The 16,798-nt window shown below is 38.9% G+C and overlaps 1 protein-coding gene across 1 annotated transcript in view; it reads left to right on the top strand.

The window, feature by feature from the left end:
• The first annotated feature begins 2,785 nt into the window (after positions 1-2,785).
• Positions 2,786-16,798, top strand: part of CASD1 (CAS1 domain containing 1) — a 58,610-nt gene continuing 44,597 nt past the window's right edge. The window contains exon 1 of the mRNA XM_039341483.1: positions 2,786-2,918. Coding sequence (XP_039197417.1) covers positions 2,786-2,918 — 133 coding nt within the window. The remainder of the gene's footprint in view (positions 2,919-16,798) is intronic.

Below are 16,798 nucleotides of genomic sequence, written 5' to 3'. Positions count from 1 at the left end.
GAGGACTAGAGTCCTGCAGTCTCTGAATGAGGGACATCCGGGAATAGTCTGGATGAAGGCGTTAGTGCACAGCCATCTTTGGTGACCTGGGCTCGACAAAGACATCGAGGCCCAGGTCCACGGGTGCACTGTTTGTCAACAGTCAAGGCCCGAGATGCCCCAGGCCCCAGTTCATAGGTTATGAGACTCATAACCCTTGGTCGAGGGTCCATATTGACTAAGCTGGGCCCTTTCAGGGGCAATTCTTCTTACTCCTCGTGGACAGCCATTTCAAGTGGCTAGAGGTCATGCCAGTCTCCTCCACTACTACTGCTAGGACCATCCAGGTGCTGAGAGGGATCTTCGCCTCACATGTACTTCCAGATGTCCTGGTCTCCGACAACGAGCCCCAATTCACTTCGTTTGAGTTTAAGGCTTTCCTCCAGGCCAACATGATCCGGCATGTCACATCTCCACCATTCCATCCAGCTTCCAATGGCCAGGCTGAACGAATGGTGCGCACAACCAAGGATGCCTTAAAGAAGATCACTCACGGAAACTGGCATCACAGGTTAGCGGACTTTCTTCTTTGCCACCGCACCACACCTTGCACAGCTACTGGGAAGAGCCCAGCTGAACTCCCCTGGGGTCACCGCCTCATCACAAAACTGGACAGGTTGCATCCAAACCGTGGTTTCACAGATGTCACAGCCGTGGGCACCAAGGAGACTACAGGTGGGCGATCTGGTCTGGGCAAGGAACTATGGACCTGGACATCTCTGGGTCACGGCAGTGGTATGCAAGGTCTCTGGGCCGCTGTCATACGAAGTGGCCTTGGAGGGTGGTCAAGTGATCCAACGTCACATTGACCAACTGTGCTGGAGGTTCCACAGCAACACTTCCGCTCCGGGCTCTGCTCTTGGGGGGGGAGAGGACCACAATTACGATTGTGGACCACAGTCTCTCAGACATTCACAGGCTTCAGCTATTGCTCCAGACGGGGAGTCTCTCCAACATTCACAGGCTTCAGCTATTGCTCCAGGAAGGGGGCTTGCCATGGAGGCGGCTCCTGACTCTGGCACCTGCGGCACAGACACTGGGGCATTGGGCCATTGGGGCAGATCGGCTACTCGGGCCACTCCAGCAGCTAGTCTTGGGCTCAAGGGACAGCACTCCCAAGAGGTGTCCATTGTGGACTCGGGGAATTCCACCCCTCCTCTCGACTTGGGGAATTCCACCCCCCCCCAAGGAACTCTGGTTTGGATTTAGCAGATCCAGCCAGTCAGCAGTTGGGTGGGTCACCTGGATATTGGAGGCAACAAAGTCCTGATCTGCCTAGCCTGGCAGGTGAGCTTGCAGGCCAGGCACACACACCAGCCATGAGAAGATCAGGGCGGGCCAGAGGTCCTTCCAAATACTTACAGGACTATGTACGGTCCTTGTCAGTTCTTGTGCAGGCCTAGTGGTCTGGGTAGATAAATATAGCTTAAGAGGAGTGGGGAGTATGGCTGTAGTAAGATTGTAGCTTGTTGTGTATATATGCAATGTAAGCAATGTAATGGAGTGTTGGAGTATTTAAAATAATAAGTGTGCCTTATTATTTTATCCAAGGGGGAAGGGGGTGTTATGTCTGGACCTGCAGGCACAGGCTGCAGCGATTGGCCCAGGCAGACTGGATGTCTGGGACCAGAAAGACTGTTCCCAACCTTGCAGACATGCGCAAGGCAGGAAAATCCCTTGCAAGATTGGTCAGCAAGGTACTGTGCAGGGGATTATAAAAGGGAACCGCACCATTGTGTAATCTGTTCTGTTGGTGTTACAATAAAGAATGACTGTTTGGAACTCGTTGCTTCGTCTCAGTGCCTCTTTCCCAAAAACAACATAGATGACAGTCTGAAAATCGAAATTTGAATTCCAGAAGGACAAATACACAGAGAATCTCAGAACAGACTCTTCCAAGTTTTCGGGAGAGTAAAAGATGGGCTATTTTCACATTTGCAAGATACTGTTAAACTAACCTTACATAAAGATAGGACGAGTACGCATTCAGGGATGTGCTCTCCGCCTGGATACCTCGTAGGTACCGCTAATAAGCAGCTGCGAAGCGCTATCCTTGCAGTTTAAACAGGTGAGAAAAAAAGTATTTTTTTACAGTATTTCCTCATTCATCATGAACCCGAGTGCCATGACAGGAGGAAAAAAACGATTGCGGGGGGGGGGGAGGTTTACTCCTCGAAGTCTCCCTATCCTCGCAACTTTCCCACGGAGCGCCGCGTTGGTTTTCACGGGGATGGTAGCACAGGTGATCAACAGAAGAACTGTAGCCCCCGAAGCCAGTGTTTCTCAAACTTGACAACTTGAAAATGTATAGACTTCAACTCCCAAGTTTCCCCATCCAGCTTCCCATGGATGGCTTGGGAATTCTGGGAGTTGAAGTCAGCCTATCTTCCAATTGTTAAATTTTGAGGAACGCTGCCCGAGGCCGTCGCCCCAAGAGACCGCAGATCCGGTGCACGTGTTCCTGGCTGCCGAGTTGAAAAGGTGACGAGGAGGAGGAAGAGAAAGCAAGGGAGGGTCTACGCTGCTGACAGAGGCGGCGGGACGCTGAGCAGGAGTGACCCAAACGAGTTGTAGTGACGCCCTCTCAGCTGCGGCTGGGCCGTTCATCTACTTGCCTTTCCGCCGCCTCCGGTGGCGGCGTCGGCGGCAGCAGCAGCTGCTTTCGCCTTTCCTCCTGGGAGCCCAGCGCTGCCCGTGTGCGCCTCCCGCCCGCTTCTTCGCGCACTGTTGTCATGGAGGAGCCAAGATGGCGGCCCTGGCCTACAGCTTGGGCAAACGGGAGATCAACCACTACTTCAGCGTGAGGAGCGCCAAAGCGCTGGCGCTGGGCGCTGTTCTCCTGCTCACTGCCTGCTACGCCGTCTCCCGTCGGTATCAAGGTGAGTAAAGAGCAGGGAGACTGTAACGACCATGACCGCAGACGGGGACTTGCTAAGGAGAGGAAACCAATTCGGGGATACGGTCGCGAAAGGTAGGCGCGCAGTCCGCTTCGTCTCCATCTGGAGGAGTGTGTCACAGGCTTCTTCGGATCCGAAGGGATGGTCAGTTGGGAGCGAGGCCTTTGAGCTGAGCCGTCTCGTCGTGTATATATTTTTTTTCTCACGGAAAAAAGACCAGGTAACGAGGAGGCGGCTAGCATCTGCTCCGTAGAACATCCCTGCTCTGTCTAGCCTCTTTTCTATAAGTTGGGACGGAGACGCGATAATATCTCTGTGCTTTGTTCCTTTCGCTTACAGACAAGTGCCTTTTCACCTGTTCAGATAAAGCAGACCCCAGTTAAGCCAAGTATTTTTTCATTTATTATCATGCAAGAGATGTAAAGGATTCAGAGTTGTAATCTAAAGAAATTCCGTGCCCTGAGGTCTAAGTCTAATTAGTGCTGCTCATTATAAATAATGGAAGGGATGCATTTTGACAGTCTTGAAGGAAGTGGCTTGATAAACAAAGTAAATCCTGGAAGATAAGCATGCAATGATATATTTGAACATGAGTTTGAATCCCTTCATGGTAAAGCTTTGCTTTACAGCTCCAGTGCAATTGATTTAGTAAATACCACTATTTATGCTTGCCATTCCAAACAACTGGCAACTATGAGGACAAAATAAGGACCAGAAAAATAGCAGAATCAGTGTAATGATCAGGGAGGCAGTATCTAGTTCAGCAATCATTGATTTGCTACATTGGTGTCCTGTATTCCTTTTCTATGGAGATAGATAACAAAATGTGTAACATTTTTGTGTGGAATTTAAATTATTGACATTTAAAATCAACACTTATCCCATTACACCATTCTTTGGTTAATATATAAAAGAACCATATAACCAAAGGCTATTTGAAGAATAGTCTTTAAATCAAAAGTGTAGGAATGTAAAGGAGCAACAGTGTCTTTGCTTCTCTGTGCATTCTGAATTCATTATAATAGGAATTAATTCAAATTATGCATAGTATCAAATGGCTGCAGGGTTTGGTACATTGTGAAGATAAGCAAGTATTCAAATAAAGCTCTGTGTACTTATGTGAGTTTAAAAATTCCAGAAAAAATTAATGTGCTTTCTCATTCAGCATCAAATGACTGGACCAACAGTTAATCCTTGCTTTATAATAATTTGTTTAGCAACCAGTCCCCCTGTTTACAGTAGTCGCGGCATCCTTGTGGACTGTGGATTATGATTCAGGCATTGGCAACCTTTGTGCATTTAGTACAATTGCAGTGTTATATGGCCATGTGATCACAATTTGCAACCTTCCCAGCCAGCTTCTATCAAGCAGAGTAAATGGGAAAGGCAACAGGAAATTGCAAGCTGAGGTTATTTGATATCTCAATCATAACTGCTACTGCCATCATTAAGTGGGGTGATTACAGGATATAATTTGCTTAGCAATTGCTTTGCTTATTGATGGAGCTGCCAGTCCCAAGCAAAGTTGGTAAATGAAGACTACTCTTACATTCCCTAAGAGGCACTTTGATTAAATTTCACCGGAGTTGTCACAAAATTCTTAGTATGTTAGTTTTTTTAGCAGATTTCCATGAGTAAAGTTCTAGAATTGGATAATGTTTTTAATTCAGTCAACTTTTTTCATTTCAGAAAAATCAGGGAGCAAAAGACGGCTATTGAGTGTTTTTTAACTGGCTATGCCAGTAATGGCGAACCTTTTAGAGACCGAGTGCCCAAACTGCAACCCAAAACCCACTTATGTATCATCGAGTGCCGGGTGGGTGTGGCCCATTGGGTAGATGTGGCCCATTGTCTGCGCATGGTTGCAGTGGTAACAGCAGACTGGGTGGGACTAAAAAGTTCAATCAATTCCAACTTTGCAAGATCTTTTTTTTCCCAAGAGAAGTTGAAATTGACTGATTGATTGAACTTTTTTTTTTTTTGTACACGGCGGTGGAGGCCTAAAGCGAAAAGGTTTTATAAAACCCAGCTGAAGGCGACGGCATGCATGCCCACAGAGAGGGCTCTGAGTGCCGCCTCTGGCACCCATGCCATAGATTTGCCACTCCTGGACTATGCTGACACATTGCATTTGACAATATCTTAATGCTTAAATGGATGCACAATAAAATAAATGTTATTATAGCAGTAATTGATTACAACACAACACCATGGATATTGTGTAATTAACCTTTAGAGTGGCATAGATGCCTTATATCTTAGTACAATCCAAAATATTTTCAACATAAGTTATAATTCCGGTTTTTCATTTCATATTCTATATTTGATAATAGCTGTATTGACATAGTAAACTTCCCCCTATTCATTTCTGAATAATAGCATTCTGAATGTGACCATGCATTTCTCTTTTGGGTCTCTGCTTTAAAATATTGCATCTGGATAATCTAGCTTGGTTATCCACTTTTTGCATCATTGGCTAGATAGGAAATGTCTGATGTAACTCCTAAAGTTCTATGTTAGAACACATTAAGTAGTTCAATCTGTAGATCCTAAATAACATTAAAATTGTCAACTATTATCTCAGGATTTTAATTCAGTTAGAACAGACATGACAAACACAAGGCCTGGGGGCCGGATGCGGCCCGTGAAGTGGTTTCATGTGGCCCGTGAAGCCATCCTGGAAACAGTGAGGGAACGGCCCCCACTGCCTTGGCCCTGGCCCAGGCCAACCGGGAGCCAATGTACAATTTTGTGGTGGTCATCTATGCTGAAACGCATTCAGTCTTAGCTCCACAAGGCTGTCTAGAAACCCCTGCCACGTCGGCCCCGCCCCCTGGGTGCATGATGGGGAGGTGTCACCCTTTGTGAGGAATGAAGTAATGGACCATGCCTTGGCACTTGCCCTGGTCCCACCCCCTTCGCCAGAGACCCTCAGATCTGTCCCATTCCTGCCCAGGCTCCCACAGGCATCCTTGACGCGAATGATGTAGAGTTGACCATGTCCACCCAGTAGGCCACACCCACTCCATCCACGCCCACCCAGTAGGCTGCACCCACCCTGTCCCCACCCACCCAGCCCCCCCGAGGGCAACCGCAATGCTGATGGCCCTCAATGAAATTGAGTTTGACACCCCTGAGTTAGAAGGAACTAACTAATGAAGGGACCTTCATTATGTCCCACTATCATCTAATTAAAAATAGTGGAATTGATTGAACATGTATTAATAAAGCTCAGAAGACAGAGAAATAAGCTTGTGCTTTTCTTCCCTACTCTGTTTCTGTTTCTTTTTCTCTTTTGATTTTTATTCGTAGTGATATGGTTACATATCTGTATAGTATTTCCAATTGTTAACCAGTATCTGTTTTTAAGATTTGTTTTTTTTAATTGTTAACAATAAGTAACTGTAAAGGATTAAAATAATTAATAATAAAATTAAAGCAGGAACTAAATTACTGAACAATGAAATTCAGTGATTCCTAATGTTCTGAAAAAGCTATGAACATGCATGTTTACCTAGTAATTACCATCACATTCAGTGAGATTTGCTGTGCTGGACTATAGAATTCTGTGTCAAATAGTAAAATTTCCATTTGAGAAACTTTAAATCTGCATACTGAAAAACTATAACTTGGTACTTCATGGTATTTTGCATATATTTTAGTGTCTTCAAATAAATTAAAATCAACCATGTGTTGTCTCTAGATTAGAGACCCTGGTTTGTGCAAAATAGTATAAGCACACTTGTGTAAAATTGGGCTTTGGTTGTGTGCTTATAGTATGGCATCTTTCAGATGACTTTGCCACAATAAAGAGTGGTAACTTAGTATTTATTTTCTCTGTGATATTGAAAAGAAGAAAAGTGCTGAGTTTCTTATCTGAAGCTAAAATGAAGACACGACATGTGAATCATGCATGTCCATACCTGATCTGAAGCAACTTTTTGGCTTTAGATCCATACATCCATACTAAAAATATTATGTGAAAGCAAAAAGCATGATGAATGACAAAGTTCATTATCTGTAAATCCACATACTTGACAACTACGGTATTTGGAAAACTGAATTGAAATATGAGAGGAATAAATATTGAGAAAGAGGAAGGAAAATAGTTATATTGTATGTTTTTTTTTTTTTTTTTTATTAAAAGTTTTATAAATTTTACAAAAAAAACAAGAACAATACAGAACAAAAAACAACATATACAAAAGAGAAAAAAAAATTAAACAATACATATAAAAAAAAAAACCCCACCCCACACCCCTCCCAAAAACCCTCCCTTCCCCCCCCCTGAGCTTCCCAGAGCAGAATATAGGCTTAAGAAATAATAAAAAAAAATAAAAATTAAATTAAAAACTCTATATTTATATATATAAAAAAGATATCTATAATATATATAAAAATAAAACTTATGAAAAGGCTATATAATATTTTTGTATACCCAATCTAAATTGTATAAATTTTATCCATTTGTCCCAGATAGCAAAAAACTTCTCTTGCGTTTGTTGCTTTAAGAAAGCCGAAATCTTTGCCATTTCCGCCAAATAAGCTACTTTAAAAAACCATTCCTGCAATGTAGGCAAAGATTCCTTCTTCCAATATTGTCCAACTAACAGCCTCGCGGCTGTGATCAAGTTTAACATCAATACAACCTCCTTTGTATCACAATCTGTAACAATACCTAACAAAAATAATTGCGGAGTGAATTTTACCCTCCTTCTAAAAATTCTCTGGATATTCCACCATATTTTGATCCAAAATGCTTTTATCTCTCTGCATGACCACCAAATATGATAATAAGAAGCCTCCTTGTAACCACATCTCCAGCATTTAGGTTGCACGTCAGGGTACATATAAGACATTTTTTGTGGATCAAGGTGCCATCTATAAAACATTTTATAAAAATTCTCCCTTAAATTCTGTGCTTGAGTAAATTTGACATTTCTCACCCAAATAGTTTCCCAGGTGTCCAATGAAACTGGCTCACCAAAGTTCTGCGCCCATCTAATCATACAATCTTTAATTAGTTCCGTTTCTGAGTCCAATTCAACTAAAACCCCATAAATTCTCTTAATGTGGGTTTGTCTTTGATCCTTCAGTTGCTTAATAAGATTTTCATCTTCTCTAAGAAAACCCACCTTGCAATCCATCTTCCATCTATCTAGTAGTTGCCTATATTGGAACCAAGAATAAGTAAAATTTTCTTGTGCTAATTCTTCCCGTGATTTTAATTGCCAGTTTTGTCCATCCCATTTAAGTAACTGTCTATAAGACACCATATCCATTTTAACCCCTCTTTTTATTCCTTCTATCGCATGCCAAGGTATAGCCCATAATGGTACTTTAAAATCACTTTTATAATATTTTCTCCAAATCCTAAGTAAAGAAATTCTTAAAATATGAGATTTAAAAGCCCAATCTATTTTTTTATTAAATATTAAATAGGCATGCCACCCATAAAGTAAATCCCATCCCTCTAGATAAAGTATCTCAGAATTTGTCAAATTTACCCAGTCACTAATTAATGTTAAAACCACCGCATCATAATATAATTTCAAATTTGGTACCTTGAGTCCACCCCTCTCACGGAAGTCTTGCATAATTTTGAACTTAACCCTTGGTTTTTTCCCTGCCCAAATAAATTTATTGAGACCCTTCTGCCACTCATTTAAATTAATCTCATTTTTCAAAATTGGTAACATTTGAAACAAAAAAAGAAACTTGGGTAGAATATTCATTTTTATCACTGCAATTCTTCCCATGAGGGATAATTGCAGCTTTTCCCAGTTCTTCAAGTCTTTCTGTACCCCGACCCACAACCTTTCATAATTGTTTTTAAATAATTTTGCATTAGAAACAGACAGCATCACCCCCAAATATTTTACCTTATTAACAATCTCAAAACCCGTCGAGTTAACCAAAATCTGCTTCTCCTGACTCGACATATTTTTAGGTAAAATTTTAGTCTTATTTACATTAATCTTAAAACCCGAGACCAAACCATAATGGTGAATCAACTGTAATAAGTTTACTACAGAATAATCAGGTTGCGACAAAGTAACAACCAAGTCATCCGCAAAAGCTCTCAACTTATATTCTTTTTTATTAACATATATTCCTTTAATTTCCTGAGACTCTCGAATTTTAATCAATAATATTTCCAATGTTAAAACAAACAACAATGGCGATAAAGGACACCCCTGTCTAGTACCTTTCTCTATTGTGAAAACCTCCGACAAACCTCCATTAACAATAAGTTGTGCTGTTTGTTTTTGATATATTACCTTAAGGGCTTGTAATATGTTTTCACCAAAATTCATTTCTTCCATTACTCTTAGCATAAAATGCCAATTCAATTGGTCAAATGCTTTTTCAGCATCTAAAAATATGAGCCCTGCAGAAACTTGGTTGTTCTTATCTAAGTATTCTAGTAAATTAATAATTTGTCTAACATTGTTTTTCATATACCTTCCTGTTATAAACCCTGATTGATCTTTATGCACAAGATGATGCACCACCCTCATAAGCCTATTTACCAAAATTTTTACAAATATCTTATAATCCACGTTTAAAAGAGATATAGGCCTATAGTTTTTTGGTAAAGTAAGATCTTGATCCTCCTTTGGAATCAATGATATAAAAGCACTACGCCATGAAGGAGGAATCTCTAAACCCTGTAGGATACCATTAAAAAGATCATTTAATGGTTGAATCATCTCCTCCATTAAGGCTTTATAATAAACAGCTGTTAACCCATCCGTACCCGGTGCTTTCCCTAATTTCAATTGTTGAATTGCTGAGGCGATTTCCTCCTTAGTGATTAAACCATTAATTTCATATTTCTGATCCTCAGTCAGTTTAGGAAAACTTGCCTCAGCTAAATATTTATTTATATCTAACAATTGTACATTAGTAGATTTGTATAGGTTTTGATAATAATCCAAAAAAGATTTTTTAATTAATTCCTTCTGAGAAACTAGTTTACCCTTATAATTTATTTTCTCTATTATTCTCTGTCTCTGTTTCTTTCTTAATTGATAAGCCAACCATCTCCCCGGCTTATTAGCATTACAAAATGTATTTTGTTTCATAAATAATAAATTGGTTGCAGCTTGATCTGCTATCAACATATTAAATTGTGACCTTAATAACTTTACAGATTCTTTAGTACTTTCATCAGAAGGATTTAGAATCAAAGCCCTTTCTTTTAGTTTAATTTCATCTTCAAGTTCTCTACGTTTCTGAATCTGATTTCGCTTATAAAAATTATTCATTTTTATCAAAACACCGCGCATAAATGCTTTACCTGCATCCCATACCATTGACATTGAAGTCCCCTTATACATATTCAAAGCAAAATAGTCCTTTAAACACTCCTTTAGTTTTTGAACATTCTTCTCTTGTCTAAACAAATTTTCATTAACTCTCCAGGATCTTCTTTCCTCTTTCTCTTGAATCAACTCCATCCAAACTGGACTATGATCCGTCAGTGATCTAGGAAAAATCTTTACATTCTTTACTTTATTATACAAATCCGTGGTAATCAAGAAAAAGTCAATTCTTGAAAAAGATTGGTGTCTGTCAGAAAAAAAAGTAAAGTCTCTCTCCTCTTGATTACGTTCCCGCCAATAGTCCCTTAATTCCCAGTCTTCTTTCATATCAAAAAAGGCTTTAGGTAGCCTTGCTTGTTTAAGAAAAGGAGAGGAACCTTTCTTATCCCTTTGTGTGTCTAAGACACCATTCCAATCACCCATTAGTACCACTGATCTATAGTCAAGCAAAGTTATTTTTTGGTGTAACTGTTTATAAAATTGTTCCTGTTGTTGATTTGGAGCATAAAGTCCAACTATAAGTACTTTCTTACCATAAATACCAAGTTCAATCATCACATATCTCCCCTGGGGATCTGATTCTACCAGACAAGCTGGCAGGTTTTGTTTGACATATATAACAACTCCCCCTTTCTTCCCAGGTGCAGGAGATATAAAATGAGATCCCAAACGAGCATTAACTAAATATTTCTGATCTTTAAGTAGAATATGAGTTTCCTGTAAACAAATAACATCATTGGTATGTTGCTTCAAATAATAAAAGATTTTTTTCCGTTTCTGAGGAGAATTCAATCCATTAACATTCCAGGTCAAAAACTTTGCCATCTCCCTTGGCACGCAGCCTGGAGAAGACACCATCAAACTCTGACAGAGCTGCATGTGTTGCATAACTCTTGGGTCTTGCTCCTCCCACCGGCGGTGATGGACTTCCAGGAGAATTCTCTTTGGGCTCTTTTTTACGTTGCTCTTTCTCTTTACGCTTATAAGCTGCACGAGTCATCCTCTGCTCTTTAGCCTCCGTTTGGCGTTGCTTTGCCACTTCTATCATCCCTGCGGAAACCAAATCTAGTGCCTCAGAGTGCTGCTCAGGTTCCTTAGCACTCAAAGATTTCCGACCAGATGAAGTTGAGCCTGCACTCAGGACCGAAGTATAGAAATCTCTAGCTTTGTCAACTGTATTCAATCTGTAACGTGTCCCAGCATGGCTCAAAACGATACCCATCGGAATTTCCCATCTGAATGGCATCGATCTAGCTTTAAGCTCATTGGTTAAAAAAGCAAAGTCTTTCCTACTTCTTAAGATTTTAGATGGGATTTCCTTTAGAATGATGACATCTTGGGCGGCAATCTGAAATCTTTTGTTGTAAAAAGCTTGTATAATCTCATTCCGCAGGGACTTCTTTGTAAAGTAAATCACCACATCTCTGGGCAAATTCTTCTGCTTAGCAATCCAGGAGTTGAGTCTATAAATTTTTTCTACTTCTCTCTGTAATTCTCCTTTATCCATATCCAAAGCCAGCGCCAGATCACTAAGAACCACCTCCATCAAATCTTGATTCATATCTTCCTTGAGGCCTCTAATCCTCAGAGCATACTCCATCTGTCTGTACTGAAACATCAAAATATCTTCTTGTGAGGAGTCCACCTTCCTTTCCACGTCTTGAATTTTGTCATCTAAAGAGTCAACTTTGTCTTCCACTTCCTCAAGCCTTGCATCGAGCTTAACCACCACAGTAGCCAAACCTGAAACAGCTGCCAGTATATCTTGTCGTAATTCATTATTATTTTCTTGCAATTTAGACTTTATCCCCGTTATCTCTTCTTTGAGATCAGATTTAATTTCTGATTTAATCTGTGAAACAAATTGAGTCATTTCCTCTCTCATTTGAACTACAATCTCTCCCATTATACCTCTAACCTCTTGCACTGAAAGTCCAGGTAAAGGAGGGGAGGGTGGTGGCTGAGCCGGTGGTGCATGTTTAGATTGTTGTTGTAGCTGTGCAGTGGAAGTTATAGGAGAAGAAATAACCTTGGGTATTGAGGAAGGCTGCTGCCTCTTTGAAGCCATTTTAAAAAGCACAATTGTCACTTCCCTTTCCCCTCCAGCCAAAAAGGGAGGAGGAAAAAAAGAAAAAAAGAATTTTTAAAAAGAGACAAACTATAATCATTAAAAGTCCAGAATAAATCCCAAGAATAAGTAGTAAAAGAGCAAACAATTCAAAAAAAAAAATTCTAAGCCAAAAGCAAAAGCAAAAGCAAAAAACAATCCTTAAAAAGGGAAAGTAAAACAAAAGAGAAAGGAAAAAAAAACTCCGACACTTTCAAAACGCCATCTTAAGTCCTTTCACTAGTATAACAAAGAAAAGGAGGAAAAATAGTAAAAATCAAAAGATAAAAAAAATAAACACCTAAAATATAACAAAAAATCCTTTAAACTGCTCCGTCCGTTTAAAAATTACTCACCAAAATGCTGTAAACACGGAGATAGAAGCGGCGGTTTCTTTTGCTTCCGAGGAAGCAAAAACAGCTGGGAGGCGGAGATCAGCAAGAGCTCCGAGGGAACACTCCTTTCACCCCCTCTAGAAATAAATCCAGAGGGGGTTCAGGGGTTCTACCTCTACTCTTGCGTTCTCTATCCCTTCCCTTTGCCCGGGAAGGGATTTCCGAGCCGCGGGCCAGCTGATGCGCGCTGCGCTCCGCGGCTCTACACTTCCCCAGCTGGACGGCTAAAAGCTAGCCGCCATCGCCGTCGCCTCCCACCGGAAGCTCTCTTATGTTTGAAATTAAAGACTAGAAATGAGGGAATGTTGGAATAACTGTTTCTAAGATATGAATGGTAATGATAGTGATGTTAAAAAGTGAATTCAAATAATATCAGTTTTAACATCCAAGAAAAAATTGAAATCATAAATTGTGAATGTTGGCAATCAGACCACATATGTTAATGGTATAACTGGAAAAGGTTTGTCGTTCTGCTTGTCATTTGTAAGAATGCCATTATTATTTTTTTTGTACAGAGAAAAGCTAATAACAGTGAATCAAAAATTAAAGGGCATTAGTTAGTACAATATGCTTGGAAAGGTACTTGGCAGAAGTTGATTGAATGGAGATAAATATAAAATTTGAAAAGTGCAAAGAGGCAAGAGTGAAGATCATATTTTCATTCTTCAGCAGCTGAAAGCAGTTACGTTCTGTTGCCATCATGTTAATGCATCCCTAACCCAAACACATATATTCCTGAGCCCATCTGACAAGTGTTTGAGTCTTTATTTCATCAAGATTCACAATAGAATGGTTAATGAATACATAATGAGTTTGAAAACTTGCAACTGCTGCTACAGATCCATACTACTGACTGATACTTCCTTTCTGGATGTGGAGACTTAGTTACAGATTTATTTCTTCTGATGAACTAATCTGATATCAAAGTTCCACATCTGATTTCTTATTTTAGTTTGTAATTTTAAAATACTTTCTAAATATTTTAGATTACACTATAGTATATTTATTGGTGCACTTTAACCCATTGTTTAAATAAAAAAAAATCTTCCAAGGTGATTTATAAAACAAATACAGACAACTTATTTTGACCCTTAGGCTCACAGTCTGGAAAACTGTGAGGAGGTTTGAGGAGAAAGGAAGAAAGAAAATCAAAGCCAGACATTTTGAAAAAAGCCATTTAGAGATATGTTGGATCCTCAATTTATGTAATGAAATCATTTCAGTAAATCTAGTTATAGAAGTCTGTGTGAGGCACCTTGGAGGGAAGTTCTCAGCTATTAAGAATTTGAAGATTTTCAATGAAATTATCTCTATAAGATAAGCAGGATAACTGATGCATATTGCCCTTCTTCCTCTCAGCAGCTTCCAGTGTGATTCACCAATCTACCTGTTTCCCAATTTCCCAGCATCCTCTTTTCGTTATCTTCTGCCACATCAAAGTGCCAAGTTTTTGTCTGGAACAAAACAGTCCTGTATTGTTCTATGGATAAAATAGTCATGTTTTGTTCTATATATGGCATACATAGAATTGACCAAAACTCCCCAAACATGCATTTTCAGTTTGGGCACAGACTATTTGAAACCAGCTGTTTTGCGCATATAACAATTAATGAACAGAGAACTTTGCATATCTCTAGGGGAGTAATTACAAGCAAGATAATTCAGTTAAAGATATTTTTATACTACATCTAATTGCTTTTCTTTCTGTATTGGGAATGTACCAAACTCAAAAGCAAAACCTCTGGAATTATAGTATTAGATTCCATTTTTATCAAGGGAATATTCCATAAACACTTATTCTTAAAGTGACAGCAATCTTAATAATGGTCAATTTGTTACATATACTTATTTAAAAGATTTGTATGGCCACCCATCTTAAAATGCAACTCTAATGGATACAGCTAAGAAACCAAAAGGATTTAGGTAGCTCTATTTGTAATTTCTTCATGACACTGATATTTTTATACATTATCAAAAGAAAAAATGCATTTGTATTTCTAAATGCAAAATAAATAGAAAAACTGTATCAGATTGTAGTTGAGAGAGAGAAAAGTGTGCAGATAGTTCTCAAGTTACAACTTTTGGGGCTGAAATATCTGTCAAGTCATTGCAGTTATAAATTGAGTGGGGCCCAATTTTATGACAACTTGGGTGGTAATTAAGTGAATTCTCTTGGTCACTAAACGAATCACATGGTTATGTGAATCCAGCTTTCCCAATGGGCATTATTTGCTGGAAAGCAACAAAAGTTATAAATTCCGATAATGTGCCTGCAGGATGCTGTAACTGGTCATAAAAGCGAGTTTTTTTTATCAAATGTCCAAATTGTGGTCCCGTGAACTGAGGGTTTGTGTGACATAAGTGTAGGTACAGGTTGTATGTCACTTTTTCCAAGGCATTCATAATTTTGTATGGTTGTTAAATGAATGGTCATAATTTGAGAATTATCTGTAAGCTTTACATATATCTGTGTTGTGTATAAATATTATGTTTCCAGTGGGTGATTTTAGAGCCTTCCTTGATATGTCTAATACTTTATCTCTAAATCATTCTTTGACTGATTAGCAATTTACATAGAGTACTGCATTTTGTAAAATAAGCATAGACAAATTTCATATCTTTTTTTCCTGATATTTAGGATAGTTTGTGATAGTTGAAGAAATAAATCTGAACATGTAGGTTGAAATTCAGTCTAGTTAGGAAGAAATAGGCCATACATATTTTACAATTTATACAACTTCATTTGTGAATCTTTCTCAATACTTACAATGAGGTTCTGTACTTTCCACCATCCAACAGAAAGAATTTATGTTCGTTCTTTTACTATTTAACCAAGTGGGAGAATACGGAGCAAATCACAGAAGCATTAACATTTTTCAATAAAATATGAAACTAACATTTGATTGTAAGGTATCAACTGAACATTTTTTCCTCAATTGCGTTATTTTCTTATTATTTATATATATATGCATGTTAAAATAATTTTTATTTTCAGTATTACAATAAAAATTTCAGGGGTTGCTTGGAGACCAAATTGTTTATATTTTAGCAATAGTCATTTTTTTCCAGAAATTGCAGTAGGTCTAAAATGAGTGGGAAACCTGTTGCTCTCCAAAAGAGATCATCTCCAGGAATGCCAGGAATAATTGAAGTTTGAACAATAATCTAATTATTAATTTGTATTTTTATTTTGGCTGTAGTTTTAATAATATGTGATATTTTGGATTCAGCGGACAGTATATGATAATAAAACTCAGATATAAATCTATTCCAGTATTTTATTTTCCTTAGTTCTTTTATCTTATGCTATTTGGGGATTTTGTATTGCTTTTTTATTTTTAATTTATTTTAACAACAAATTAACAAATTTAACAATTTGTTGAGAGCTTGATGGCATATAAATTTAATACATTTTAATGGTTGGTTATACAATCAGCCAGATATTTAGACTGGATTTGGCGTTTTCATATACTTATTGAGTCCGTTTCAACAATTGGAATAGGCAGATACAGGTAGTCCTTGACTTATGATCACAGTTGAGCCCAAAATTTCTGTTGCTAAATGAGAAAGTCATTAAGTAAGTTTTGTTCCATTTTAGGACCTTGCCACAGTTGTTAAGTGAATCTAGCTTCCTTGTTGACTTTGCTTGTCAAAAGATCACAAAAGGTGATCACATGACCCTGGAACACTGCAACCGTCATAAATATAATTCAGTTGTCAAGCATCTGAGTTTTCATTACATGACCATGAGGATGCTTCAACAGTTGTAACTGTGAAAAATGGTCAAGAATCACTTTTTCAGTGCCATTGTAGCTTCATACAGTCACTAAACAAGCTGTTGTATGTCAAGGACTACCCCTATTTGATAATATTAAAAATATTGTTACAGGATGTAAGCTGTTCCTTCCAAAGCTGCCTTTTGACATTGAATGATGGCGACTTTGTCAATGATGATTTTGTTCAAGTGGTGCTCCAGATATTTCGGTATTTTACTCAACGTGCCTATTACTATACCGTATATTCCGGCGTATA

The sequence above is a fragment of the Crotalus tigris genome, unplaced genomic scaffold (assembly GCF_016545835.1).
Source record: "Crotalus tigris isolate CLP2741 ecotype Arizona unplaced genomic scaffold, ASM1654583v1 scf7180000017765.3138416, whole genome shotgun sequence".
In the NCBI taxonomy this organism is placed as follows: Eukaryota; Metazoa; Chordata; class Lepidosauria; order Squamata; family Viperidae; genus Crotalus; species Crotalus tigris.
This window is presented reverse-complemented; position numbering and strand designations above follow the sequence as displayed.